Genomic DNA, 13,710 nt, shown 5'->3' on the forward strand with positions numbered 1-13,710 from the left:
TAAACTTTTGTTCTCCTTAATGATTCTGCAACAGAATCTGCACTCTGATTCTGCACTCTGAATTCCAAGATTTCTTCTCTAAAACAGCAACAGCCAAATGCTTGAGGGCATGAGAAAAAGAAAGAAGGTTGAGGAAGGCATGCTTTTCTTCAAAATGTAACCTCCGTACCTGTAAAATCTTGGATGATACAAGAAACTACGTGATGACCAGTTTGTATTATGTCCTTTGGTACCATAGCCATGCTTAGTGGCATCTTGGCATCTTCTTTTTCAGGAAGACATATTCCAGGAAAGAAAGTTGTGCACTTTCTGTGGAAACTATTCCTCACAGTGTTCCTTAAGAAATCAGTTATGGCAGCCTCCTGTCCCTGTGTGCCTCAGGTCTGTTGGGATGCACTCTTGTGCAGTCATTATCAGCATATTTAAGGGAAAGGAGAGGAGAGGAACCTGTTGTCTTCTTTCATAAGCCGTGTCTTCATCAATAGCTGTTTCCATTTATGTAAGGAGCTGGATCCTGAGGAAGTACACACCACTAATGTTTCCAAGTAAATACAATCCCAACACCCAAATCTTAAAAGGCCAAACACACAACAGCAGGCAGATAGCAATCTTGCAGCTGCTGCTCTCCCTGCCACTCAGTGATTAGCAATTTTCCATTGTCGCCTGGAGCTCTCTTCTGATTCCCAAACTCTTTCCCTCACTTAATCTTTTTTTGAACCTTCAGTGTTTTCCCCAGCTCTTTTTTCTATCCTCTGTCTGTCCATCCGCTTCCTTTCTCATCATCAGTACTTGAGCTAGTCATTTGTGTTTTAAAAGAAGACCCTGATCCAGCAAAGTGTCTTGGCATGCACATAGCTTTAAGTGCTCTAGTACTGTTGACTCCAACAGGACTACCAATATACTTAAAACTAACCACACATCTAAGTGCTTTCCTGGATCAAGGCCATCATCACAATGACATTAACCAAAACGAAACAGGACCTGAGATTCAGCAACATAAATACATAGCAACCTCAACTAAACTCAGTGCTGTAACCTTCAGGTTACCTTCCTTCAATGCCTTCTGTCATTGCTAGCTATGTTATGGCTACACTTAAAATCTATTCTGCAAGCATAGACTGAAAATAGTGCTTAGGAACAAACCTGTTTAAGCCAATACTTTCTTACGGTTTCAGAATTTGCCTGGCCTGTTTTGCTGGATCAGGCTCTTGGACAATAAGGTCCTCAGGGCAAGACTCATGTTTATTTTTCTGCTTGAATCATATATGCTCATATACCACAAAATAGCAATTAGTTCCTTTTTGTTCTGAGGTACAAGGAAGAAGACTTTCTACATACCACAAATGCCCTGGCTTGTGCAGTTGTAAGTGAAAAAGTTTGACAGATAAAAATTTCAAAAGTCTAAGCTTTTATCACTGGCAATTTCCCATACCCTAAACATGCAAAAAGACTAAATTAAAACATCCCCTCTTGAATTCTGCTCCCTTCCCTTCTTTTGCTGACCTGCCTCCGTTACCTTTTCTCTTTTATTCTTTGTTGATTACTTCACTGGTTTACACTTCAGCTTGTAAGCCCCATATGGCAGGAGTCTTGCCCTTTGTTAATCATGAAATAAGATTATGCATACCTTGGGCACTGCACAAATCACTATTGTCTTCCTACAAATGTCTTCCACATGGCCCCACCCTCAGTTCCAGCTGAGAGTGCTGTTGTGAACAAGCTCAAAGAATAAATATTTTGCATTCATTTCACCAGCACAATGGAAACATTTTTCCAAGCTGTTGCCAAGATGGTATCTAGTCCCCTTCTGAGTCAGCAGCCCATGCAGCTGACTTTCAAATGGCCAAACTTGCTTGATTGTAATCTTAGAATTAAAAAGCACAGACACAAGCTGTATTTTTAAAGAGCTGTATTGCTTTCTCCTCATGCATAAGCAGGTAGTGACACTATAAAATATGAAAGCTGATTGAAAGAAGCCATACAGAAAGAAGCCGTGAGTGTTGTTTGTGATGTCCCCTTTATTTCTCCCAACTTCACCAGTTTGTTTCATCCAGCCAGAGGAAGGGACTGAGGAATGTTGTGAGGAAGTGAGAAAGAAATATCACTGCTTTATGTAGTCCATTTGCTTTTGGTATCAGCCAGCTTTTTACATTCTTTAAAGCTCTGTTGGCCATTAAGGACAGTTTATCTAAAAGTAAAATATAGACAAAAGGGGGCTAAGAGAGGTGAAGATGGTGAGGAATTCACGGAGTTCCCTTCCATAAGCATTATTGGCTCAGTCTTAACTGTATTTTCCCTCTAGTCCAATAAATAAGCAGGCATGGTGCAACAGAACAGGTTCAAAACTGTGATTCTTTCCTCCATTCTCAGGGAAAGACTTTGGCCTATAATCCCTACTGCTTTGTGAATAAACTGCCTAAATGGTAAGTAACTTTTGTGTTCCAAAATTGCCCAGATACAGCTGGTAAGAAACTGTCAGCAATCCTATACTAATCTGCAGCTTTACATTGTATCAGAGGGTATGTGTCAGGCTTCTAATTGCTAACAGAGCTTACTCTTATGAGAAGTTCCAATCTTCTAGCAAAATAACAGGATACATATTAAATTAACAAGTCTAAAATTCAGATATAAAGTGTGCCACACAAAATCAGTGCAATATGTAAAACCAGGCTGTCAATCTTAAAGCACCCTCTTACCTCATGTTATTTATTCAAAAGATACCTACTTATATAGACACATGAGGCCAGATCCTTAGGTATAGCCTTTTTATACCGTACATAGTGCAGGACTTACAGTGATAAAAGTAATTTAGCTTTAAGCCACTAAGTCTGTCTTCAGGATGCCGGGGTCATGATTTTGGTACAAATGTGTATCTTAAAAAAGACTCAGAGATGCTCTAATTTTAATTGCCTTAGCTACTTAGAGCCTTATGAGAGCTGTCAAAGCAGCTGGGAAATGATTGGACTCAGCATTCTGGCTATTCATCCTTTCCAGCTAGCCTTTCTCCTTTTGATCTAGGACTAGGAAGAACAGAAATTGTAGGACTTTATGCCATTAAAATAAATTATCCACTGAGTGAATCCATAGATAGTTGATTAAATTATCTCTGTGGCTGCAGAAAAAGCCACAAGCTGACACAGACATGCATTTCCTTAGGGCAGAAAAAATAATCTTTATGGAATACAATTTCTCTGCATCCTAAGATTGATTGCCATGAATCTGAACACTGCAACCATAATACAAATACATTAGGAAACCAGTCCTTCAAGATGTGAGTGGGCTTTTTTGCTTCTATACCAAATAAGTAGCTTTAAAAAAAGCAAATTAACCAGTAGAAAATGGATAGTAAGATGTTTGTTGCATATTTTAAATACTACAAGGTGAGGAAAATACCAAATGTGATACAAAAGATATAACTAAACATGTGACTAATAGGGAGAGGGTGAAGCAGGAAAACAGAATATTAATAAAATGGGAGCTGTAATTAAAAAGTACTGTGGTATAGCTGAAGCTTTCTATTTTTGTAATGTTCAGTTCCAAGTGAGTTTATTGGTTCATTTATTCTTTATGTCGCACTGACTCTCACTATGGGCTTTCCAACCATATGAAATAATTCTCCTGTGAGCCTATATTCAATTCAGTGAAGCTACTGTGATGCCCTGTCAAAGGAGACTGAAATCACACCAGGTTGGCTCAAAATATTTTCACATTAATATTGTATGCAATTGTTACATAGTTCATCAAAAAGTTATTCTTTTTCTTGGTTTGCAACTCATCAGTTACATGCCAACAGTTGGACAAATGTATACCATTTTAAATTAAACACACTTTCACGTGGACAGCAACAGTTCCAGCAGGGAGAAATGTTTAAACAACTACAGCTTGTTACAGCCTATAGGATTTATTAGAGAACACAGTCATCTCCCAGATGGAGTGCTGGTATTAAGGCACTTAAAAGTAGCCTGGACACAACGCTGCAAACAGCTTTCTTCACTGGTAAATGACAGCCTTTCTGGCTCTAATTTCTGTGATCAGTTTGCTGTGGTGTAAATCAAAGTTGAATCACAGTAATGTCTTGGCACTCATATATTGCCTTAAACCACATGAATGCTGAAATAGGGAGTTCTTGTACATTTGCAGATGTACAAGATTTGGATTCCTTTTTTTCCCAGCTTTTTCCTTTTCCTTTTTTTTTTTTTTTTCTGAAGACAACATTGGAATCAAAGAACACTTTTCTGTTCTCTTTGTGAGATTTAGATCTCTTTAATCAGCCAGCTAGATTACAGAGCTCTGATAGGTGGCATGGCTTTTTGGAGAGAGCCAAACTGAAGGACCTGCTGCACATATCCTGGTTCCCAGGCTCCTTGCCAGCAGCAGGGTGTGATGTAATAGCCTTTCATGCTGAACAAGTTAACAGCCCTGCTTTTGAGTTTACTACATTTTGGCTAAGAAACAGCGTGAAAAGCCTTGCAGGGAAGTGCTACTGTTTAACAAGCAGGTAACTGCAGAAATAATCTTGTTTCCCTCTCTGTGTCTAGGGCTGGAAGAGCGTCCCTGCTGTACATTACGTCTCTCCTCTTCCATATGCTGGAGCAGCAAAGACTGTGTGAACTGAAAACAGACTGGATTCTTTCAGTCCCTTCGGTGTGCTATATCTGCAGTTTTAACAGGACTTGCTCACAGAAGCTTAAAGTAAGTCTCAGACTAACTTCTGGCTGAGATGCCCTCTTTTTAAGAATGTTCTAGGAAATTCCTTGGCTCAGAAGTTGTTTAGAGAACAGCAGTTAACTACACAATCATAGGGAAAGGGCCATTTGTAAGCACTCTCTGCCTTTGTCACTTGAGAGCAGAGGAAGCTCCAACCCTGTTTTTCACCAAATGAGAACTCAAAGGCAACTCCTCAATTTGGAGCTTGCATCTTCTTTCTGTGGTCTGGACTTTTCTCATACCAGGAAAGGGGAAATCCATAAAGACCAGGAAATGAGGTACCACAAAAATGCTTGTGTGTGCAGGAGACAGGGAATACTGCAATTTTCACAGCATCTTATGCATGAGTGGAAGAAGAAAGGATGAAATGAAAAGGATACAACCACATTAAGCTCAACATACTACATTCCACTTTATAATATGGGCAAAGCAGAAACAGGGCAAATGTTGGTTACTGAATTTGCAACCTTTCTACATTCCTTTCATGGTTAGTAATGTCACAATAGAGAAGAGTTATCATTTACCACTTACTGCCTGAAGGTTACACAGACCAAACAACACAAGGCCAAAGTACAGAGTCATGAACTGTACAGTGAAAAATCAAATTGCTCCTTCTCCATTTAATGGGGGGCACAGTAATCTTGTGGTATCTTTTGATCTCTTATCAGCTGAATTTCTCATTATAACCTTCTAACTCAACCAGTAGGAACACCTACACACTCAGAGGAAAGCCTGTAAGAGCTGCTGCAATGCTGTGCCACAGCCTCATCACACCTAGCTTTTGGCACCTAACAGAGGTGCCTCAGTTAGAAATGCAACACCAGAGTCACTCTCTTTATGACTGGCGCAAAAACCTGTTCAGCCCACTGAAGATCTGATTCATCCCCTGCAAATACCTCTCTGTGGGATATAGACAACTAGAGCTACTACACTCCCAACTTAAGCAGCTCAGATAGGTTTCTAAAGTTAGGTGGGATAAATCCAGACCTTGGTGATTATCACAGACATCCATTTAGCATGAAGGTAATTGCTTAGCTCCACATACTGTGCTAAGACTCACTGAAGAAGGATCTCCCTATGTCAGGAACTGTCTTCCCCATGTTATTGCCCATGCCATAATCTGAGGCTTCAAAATCGGATCAAGATATACACTGTTCTAAAAGTGCTGCGAAAACATGAAAGGTTTTGATTACATCTGCTGGAAATAAACATTCTTATTCTCTCCTCTATGCCTCTCTCTTACTGAACAGATCTAACCATTCTGTGCCACAGTCTCAAACATACAAAAAACAAGTACACAAATGCAGTTAATTGTAAAAACGGGCTAAGGTAAGTTCCAAGTCCTGCACCTTCCTATAGTTATCTGCTGTTCTGTGGGGTTTTTCAATAATAATTCTGAGTCTGGATCCAAGGGTTCCTCTTTGCTACTGCAATATATATAGCAATCATGTATCATTTATAATAGTTCTGGGATCTCACATGTTATCATCACTAGTTAAACAATGTAATAAGTAAATGAGATTTAAGTTGACAGAGCCCTGTAGATAAGAGACAACTTCTTATTTCAGATGTCAGCGCAGAAGCTTCCCTGTCATTAAACTGATCATCTTCAGCACGGCCACTGTGAAACCATTTATCATATCATTTATTGTGTTTTTTTAAGATAATTGGAATTGTCATGCCAAAAAATGGTGATCTAACTAAACAAGGAATTGAGTTTGCCTTTTACAGATTTGCTTATGGCATGTGCATTGTGAAAACACGTATTTACTAACGCACAGCTCAGAATAAATGAGATGTTTGAAATACAGTACTGGAATCAAGAATGTTGGTCTACTGCTGTTATATTTGTAATGGGATGCTATGTAAATAACAGGGATCAAAAGACACAACGGTCCTGAGTGAACACCCATCAGCTTCAGATTCTTGCCCTTCTGCAAAAACTCAGCCTTTCTCCTCTCTAACAGCTTCTCCTACTAGAAGAGCATGGCAAACCTCTCTGGGTCTCTGTTGAAAATTAAACATCCAGTGCTTTGTTCCTCGTAGACCTGTAGCTGATGACATCTGTTCCCAAGTAAACCAAAAAACCTATTGATTCACTGGCAGTCCTGCACACTCACTGTTCACAGAGTGTACCAAGCACAGGTACTCAGGCGCTACACCTTTGTATTTCTGTGTCTTCTGAACAGGAGATAATTGAGTCCAGCATACTGAGTTTCCATCCATACTCTCTCTCGTACACACAGACACAACAGTTCGTAAGTACTTGCTGAGAATTCTCTTTCTTTATCCTGGCATCTTCTACTCAACCTCACATTGTCTGGATCAGCAAATAATTAAAAACAAAACAAACTTTTCAGTCTTTTTGTTAGAGGAATGTGCTAAGATTATGTTGTTTCCCCATTTCTATTGTAACAGGTACAAAAGACTCCTCTGTAGCTGCATAACACAGATAAACACATTCAGATGCAAATAACATGACTGACTGAAACCTACCAAAGATATTTTTATCCTACATGCCCTTGAATTTCATCATTTATGTATCCCAAGACTACTACTGACATGAAAAGGCAGTGAGGTGGCTGGAGGAAAGTTACTGCTGGAGTTCCCTAACTATAAAGATAGGATTTATTCTATTTCATACTTTAATTATTTACTTTTGCGTAGAAGCACAACAGAAAGTCTGTATTTTGTAGAGAGAGTTTGGCTTGCTTAATCTAGAGAAACAAAGGTTGGCTACAGGTACAGCAGGATGTAAAAAACAATGAATGAAAATGGCTATTAATTATAAGAGCAAATGGTCATAACCTGTCCATAAAAAAAAAACAGGTTGAAAATCAGAGACTTCCTAACTGTTACAAAAGGTCCCCAAAATAGGGTCTGTGTTTTACTGGATGCTTGTGAGCAACTTGAAAGTAGTGTGTGAACACTGATCCAGTACCTAAAGACTTTCAGCATAGCAGTGGCTGCTGCTGTGGCTGCTGCTGTGGAGGTTCCTACCACAAAAGCAAAATGGTTTTGGGATTGCTGTGTTAGCGTGTTCAGATCCTGGAACAGCAAGAGGGAGGAAACTTCCTGCTTTTAAATAAATTACTGAGAACTGGAACAAACCAGAACTTGTAGTTGTTCAACAGGGAAGCAGACCTCATGAACCTTTATGTCCTTTACAGTTCTAGATTTCTGCATATAGAAAATGTCAAAGATTTTATATTCTGAGAGATAAAAAAAAAGAAGGAAAGCTGGGAAAGACAGATGCAGGGTAGTTAACTCCAGTGACAGCTCAGGCTGCTAGTTCCATGAGGCAGGGGAATGGAAAGATACAGTTAATGCAAAGGAATTAACTCGAAAAAGAGAGAAGGGGCAAAAGGCAGAGGAGCAAAGAAAAGAAGAGTGATGCCTCTGAGGCTTAGGCTGGCTAAGGGCAGAGGGCAGGAGGCACAACAGCATGCAACACAGATGTTGCAGTGGAGAGTATCAAAGGCTGGTATTCATGTATTCCCAGGAACTGCTGAGTTCATGCTTTCCCAGGAGCTGAGGAAACCACTCTTGTGAAGACACCTCTACTACATGGGAGGCTGGATAAATACCCTGGTAGTGCTGCCCTTCTTCCTCTACTCTCTCAGCTGGGGCAGGAGGTGTGATAGCAACGAGTGCCATTAATCACCAGCTGTCCCAGTCATCTCAGACTCCAGAGGCAGCAGGAACTCAGAACTCCTGCAGCTCATACTGTGAATTTCTTTTCTATATGCTCTCCTTGGCTGCTAGCTCCCTCATCAGCTCTTCCTGAGGGAGATAAAAGACAATACTAAATAAAATGTTATCCTTTAAAGCAGCATCTCAGCTGTGTATGCTGGGATCTGCAGCCACTGCAAAACTCGCTTGAGAACAGTGCAAAAATGGGTTGTATTTGGGTAAATCAGGAGGGGAGCTACCACCTTTGAATTCCTAGTGCCTTGTGTGCTGAATACTGGGAAAGCTGAGACAAGTCTGAAGGAAAAGCCTGTGACATTGTTCTTGTTCTGTTCCACAGTATGGACACACACGCTATAGCCCATCGGTTGTAATACAAGAAACAGTTAACACACAACCCTGTACATTTCCCAGTGGAAAACTGGACACATGCTTTACTTACTGGTTTTGAGGTAGCACAGGGAGCTGGTGTCATGATAGGAGGCTTGGCTGCACTTTGAGATGGAGGCAAAGAAAATCTCTGCCCTGTGTCCGGAGGCGAAGAACAATGAATCCGTGTTTCTAGTCTCTCAGGCTCATGCTTATAGGATTCAAGAGGAAACGTGGGCTGCTTGGTCACTTGTGTTGGGGTAGATGGAGAAGAGGAGAGGCCAGAGGCTGTCAACAAGAATAATGATGAAAGATCAGTTCAGAAGAAAAGCAGACAGAAACCTCAGCTTTACAGTGAACCTGTATGTTTTCATCACATTTCCCCAGACTAAAAGTATGTACCTCAGCTCCCCGTTCCTCAAAGGGAATTGCTCTGCCTTGCTGGTAAAACTCTTTTAATCACTCAACTGGTTGAACCATCTGATCCATTTACAGGGAGGCACAGTGGTGAGACGAGAGTGCTGGAGGTTCGTGTTGTGTTAACCTCCTATCTGATTGCTTGTTTCTAAACTGATCCTCAGCACTGGTATTACTTTATTGTTATGATTTTAATACTCCTGTAAGTCTCAGGATTACCTCTATCTCAAGAGTTTTAATAGTTGCTTTTTTTTCTTTTTCATTACTTTAATGGTATCTCAGCCAGCAGTTAGAATAAAATTAGGAGCAGAAGCAAAAAGAAACGGGCCATATTTCCCATAAGGCTCAGTCTGCTTTCTGTAAGGTTCTTGGCAATGCCTTTATACAAGGTAGAATTGTTTTCAGCAGCCTCTGAGGAGAAAGATTATTCATATCTTTTGCTGAAAATCGATCTCAGCAGCAGATCATTTCCCTTGTGAGCATTCTGCTTTTATTTGACGTGTGCATCTACCCCAGCTGTATTTTTGGTTACATTCTTAAGGCAGTTCGGCATTGTGATCAGTTCGACATTGTGATCATGTAAGTCATATTTAGGATCCATTTAAAAACCAGCAGACATCCACAAACAGTTTGAAAATTCAAGTTACAACATCTGTGTTTCTTGTTATATCTGTATGTACATCAGCAAACAAAGGATGATTCTCGTATGCCAGCATAAATCAGGACAGACTTACGTGCATAAAAACTAGGAGGCTGAACAGAGCTACATATTTTAGAGTGGGCTATATGATCTCTGAATTTGGTTCACCTCTACTTCCAAAGATCTGTGCAGATGATCAGTTAGTCTAGCGGGGACTCAAGTTCATTGAAAGGGAGCAGAGAAGAAAGCATTTAATAAGCATAAAATCCCAAGATATTCAAACAAGTGTGTGAGACCATGATAATGCATCTTCGCAGTAAGTCTAGCTCGTATTCTCACTGTGAGTTTTCATGGCTCCACCAATTTTTTGCACCAGAGATTTTTTCCCCATTCAGAAGCTCTGCATTGGTGCACATGCAGCCTCCACTGGTTCTTCCTTTTAACCCAGAGTACAGTGCATTAGTACAACTCACTTTATACCTGTTATCTCTCAGTGTCACATTTGACCTGGCAGACAGCATTTGCAAAGAAAACTTTGTATTGATGGAAAGTAACACTAAAACTCCGTAGTAACTAAGATGCTAGACTCAGAAGAATAGAAGTCCAACAATGCATGGAAGGATCCGTTACCTGACAAAACTATTTCTCCTGACATATCTGGGGAAGAGTTACTGTATCTTATGATAAAAGGCATTAACAATGAATTCAGGTAACTGTTCTTTAGCTGCCATTCTTGACTGAAAACAACCTGGTCTAGCAGAAGGTGTCCCTGTCCATGGCAGGGGGTTGGAACTAGATGATCTTAATGTCCCTTCCAGCCCAAACCATTCTATGATTCTATGATTCTTGATGGCTTTTACATATGAAGAGACTTCACTTTAAGAGAATAGAATCACTCATCAAGAAACCTGCAAAATAATTAGGCTCTAATGTGGTTTATTTGTAGTGGTTTTAGTGGTGCAGTGTAATGTATTTCTTTCTTTCAAAGAAAATCTTAACTCTCACTGAAAAATGTTAGCATTGCTGGAATCAAAAAGGACCCCTTACTCACACCCCCTCTTCAGTCCTTTTCCAAAAATGCATCTGCCCCCCAAGGACTTCCATTTCATTTCATAAAGAGACCAGCAGCCCTGCCAGTCAAGCAGCAATAACCACAGATGCAGTGGAGACCAGGTGCTGTAGGCAGATAAAATGCTTGCTAATGGGACATGCCACAGGGTGAGGCAAGAAGAATAACTCTGGTATTCTGAATGTCCTCAGCTTCTGGTGATTTCAGTGAGACTGGAGAATGTTCCATACCCTGAAGGATTAAAAGGACATCTCACTTGCCTGTTCAGTTTTTGCTTACAGACAAATTTAGATAGACAGTTCTGGGGAAGATGCTCTTATCTTCTGTGTTTTTATGGATGTACAAATGTTTCCTGAGCACTCAGACTGGGTCTGGAGGAGGATGGTAGCTGTAATCGATGCAAATGTAAAACCACTAAAAGGGAGAAAACCACCATTAGATCTAAAAGTCTTGCTGCTGGATGCGTTCATTGTGCACTAATGTATTCAGCAAGTCTACAAAAAACATTTCCAGTATCAACAACCTCTGCCAAAAGAGCTGTTACCAGACATAAGGAAACCACATATTCACCATCCTAACAAGGCTGGCCTGCCAAGTGTAGAGGACATCAGTAGGACACAAAATATGTTAGTTCCTTGGTCTCCTTTGATCCACATCTCTTACATCCTATGAAAACTATTGCCACTTCACTATAGATGTGTCACAGCACAGCCAGGACAGACAGCATGGTTCCCATTTCGTAAGAACATTCACTGTTGGTGAATCTCCTTTTGGATGCCAGCCTTGGACACTTGGCATCAGTTTTTATGGATGAGAGTGTCTGTGACTCCAGCAACTTTACTGGGAGCTCTCTGAGTCTTAGAATTGTCTCTCCCAACAAGGCACTTAAGACATAAAGTACTCACCCTAAGGCACACCTTAATGCATCTGAGATTCAATTTTTCTCTGACTCAGTTTCCTCACAGAGGTGGAGGGAAAATTGCAATTAATTTGCAGGGTATTTGATTATGTAATTAGGCTTTTCAATCTTTAGTATTTAAAAGCTCACTTCATAGCACTATTGTGGTATCTATGTTATTTACATTTATACAATACTGAGATTGAAGAAATAATCTCATAGGAAATGTTAAATATTTTTATGATTATTAAAACTAAAGCTTTGGCAGCTGTGATACAGGTCAACATTCTAACCCCTACAGAGGATTTTATAGAAGCCTGCCTCAAAAAAGAATGAAAATCTCTACTATATACCCAGACCCAAATCAGTTTAGGAGTAACAGAACTTTGTATTAACTTTAATCCTATTGGACTGCTGTTTAAACATGCAGCATTGGTGTAAATATACAGTTACATCTACGTGCAGTAGCTGCCCTGTTCTACTACAGAAGTCCATTGCAGAGACAAGATACAGCTAGATCCCATGGCTGAAAACAGTTAATTTTGGAGAAAGTATGCATAAAATAATTAAGCAGTGAAAACTAGCCTACAATTCTAGAGTCTTCTATAATGAAGTTGAAGAAATTCAGTATATATGTAGGATTGTGGAGAAGAAACAATCTTTGAGACTGACTGCAAACTCTACTGGTTCTGGTAACAAGATGAACTGATATGGCAAGTAATTATCTCTTATGCTGACGTTTCTTTCATCAGACAATGAAATGCATAATGAAATGTAACATTTAAGAAACTAAATAGCTCTTCCTTGTTCCATAACACATACAAAGTATTTTAGACAAAAAATATAGAAAAGAGATAAAATATCTAGCTGTGTCACTGGCCAACACAAGGTTTTGTCCCATGTTTTCTATTGATTGTCCCTGTCCAGTTTTAAAACAGTCCAAGAGTTTTGCTTTGTTCTGATTCACCCTGACATTTTCTTTCTGGGGACAAAACAAGAACAAAAAAAGAGGATAACTTTGTTGTCTCCATATTGATGAATCGTAAGTCCGAACAGTTGCATGATTGAATATGCATATGAATAAGAATATTCATAAGAATATATGAATACACGGTGCAAAATTGCATTAATTAAAGAAACAACTTTCATGTTATAGTATAACTTTACTCAGAACATGTATGTGAGATCCTAACAGAACTAACTAGCTCTAGTCTCAGTTCTGAGCAAAATGAGGCTATCTCTGGTTGCCTTCTCCCTGTGACAGTGCTGTCCCCGATGGCATGTGGTGATGGCCCAGCACTCAGCTCTGTGCCGGAGCAACTGCAGCTGGGATCTAGCTGGATATTGCGTGCTGGAGGCAAGAGGCCCGAGAAAGTGCTGCCATAACAGCAGAGCCCGCTTTGGCCTGCTAGCACTCAGCACTATCTGGTATACAGCTGGTCACAAACATACAGAAATAATGTTGCTACCTTCACGTGTTTCTCTAGGTATTTGCAACTATTTCTTTTAAATGAATCTCTTATTTCACATGGCATTAAGTTCTCCACCCCCAAACTTAGGCATTCTGATCCAAACCAGCCCTCTACTGATAGGTAACAGGAAGGGATAAAGCGCTGCGTTGTCATTCCCATCCTCCCAAGGGAAGAAGGGTGGCTGCCCTCTGACATTCCCTGGTGACACCCACAATTAGTTCTGTCACCTACATTTCACGCCTGACCTGGCAGGATGCATCTGGTGCTTTCTGGGAGGAAGGATGCTCACAGCCCGATGATTCCTCCCAGAGCCTCCCTTTTATATCCACCCTTTTCCAGAAAGAAAAACAGTCCCTGCCCCTGTGAACATTTGGAACCACCTGCCCACAGATGTGGTAATGCTCCTGTACAAAATGCTGGCCTTGGGTGGTTCGTAATAGAGCCACAC

The 13,710-nt window shown here is 40.3% G+C and overlaps 1 protein-coding gene across 6 annotated transcripts in view; it reads right to left on the minus strand.

Annotated features, from left to right (window-relative positions):
• PRKAG2 (protein kinase AMP-activated non-catalytic subunit gamma 2) overlaps positions 1–13,710 on the minus strand; it is a 228,903-nt gene that overhangs the window by 64,159 nt on the left and 151,034 nt on the right. For all 6 annotated transcript variants that reach the window (XM_030512110.1, XM_030512092.1, XM_030512136.1 and 3 more), the window contains one exon: positions 8,840–9,054. In XM_030512110.1, coding sequence (XP_030367970.1) covers positions 8,840–9,054 — 215 coding nt within the window. The remainder of the gene's footprint in view (positions 1–8,839; positions 9,055–13,710) is intronic.

Source organism: Strigops habroptila, chromosome 1, assembly GCF_004027225.2.
Source record: "Strigops habroptila isolate Jane chromosome 1, bStrHab1.2.pri, whole genome shotgun sequence".
In the NCBI taxonomy this organism is placed as follows: domain Eukaryota; kingdom Metazoa; phylum Chordata; class Aves; order Psittaciformes; family Psittacidae; genus Strigops; species Strigops habroptila.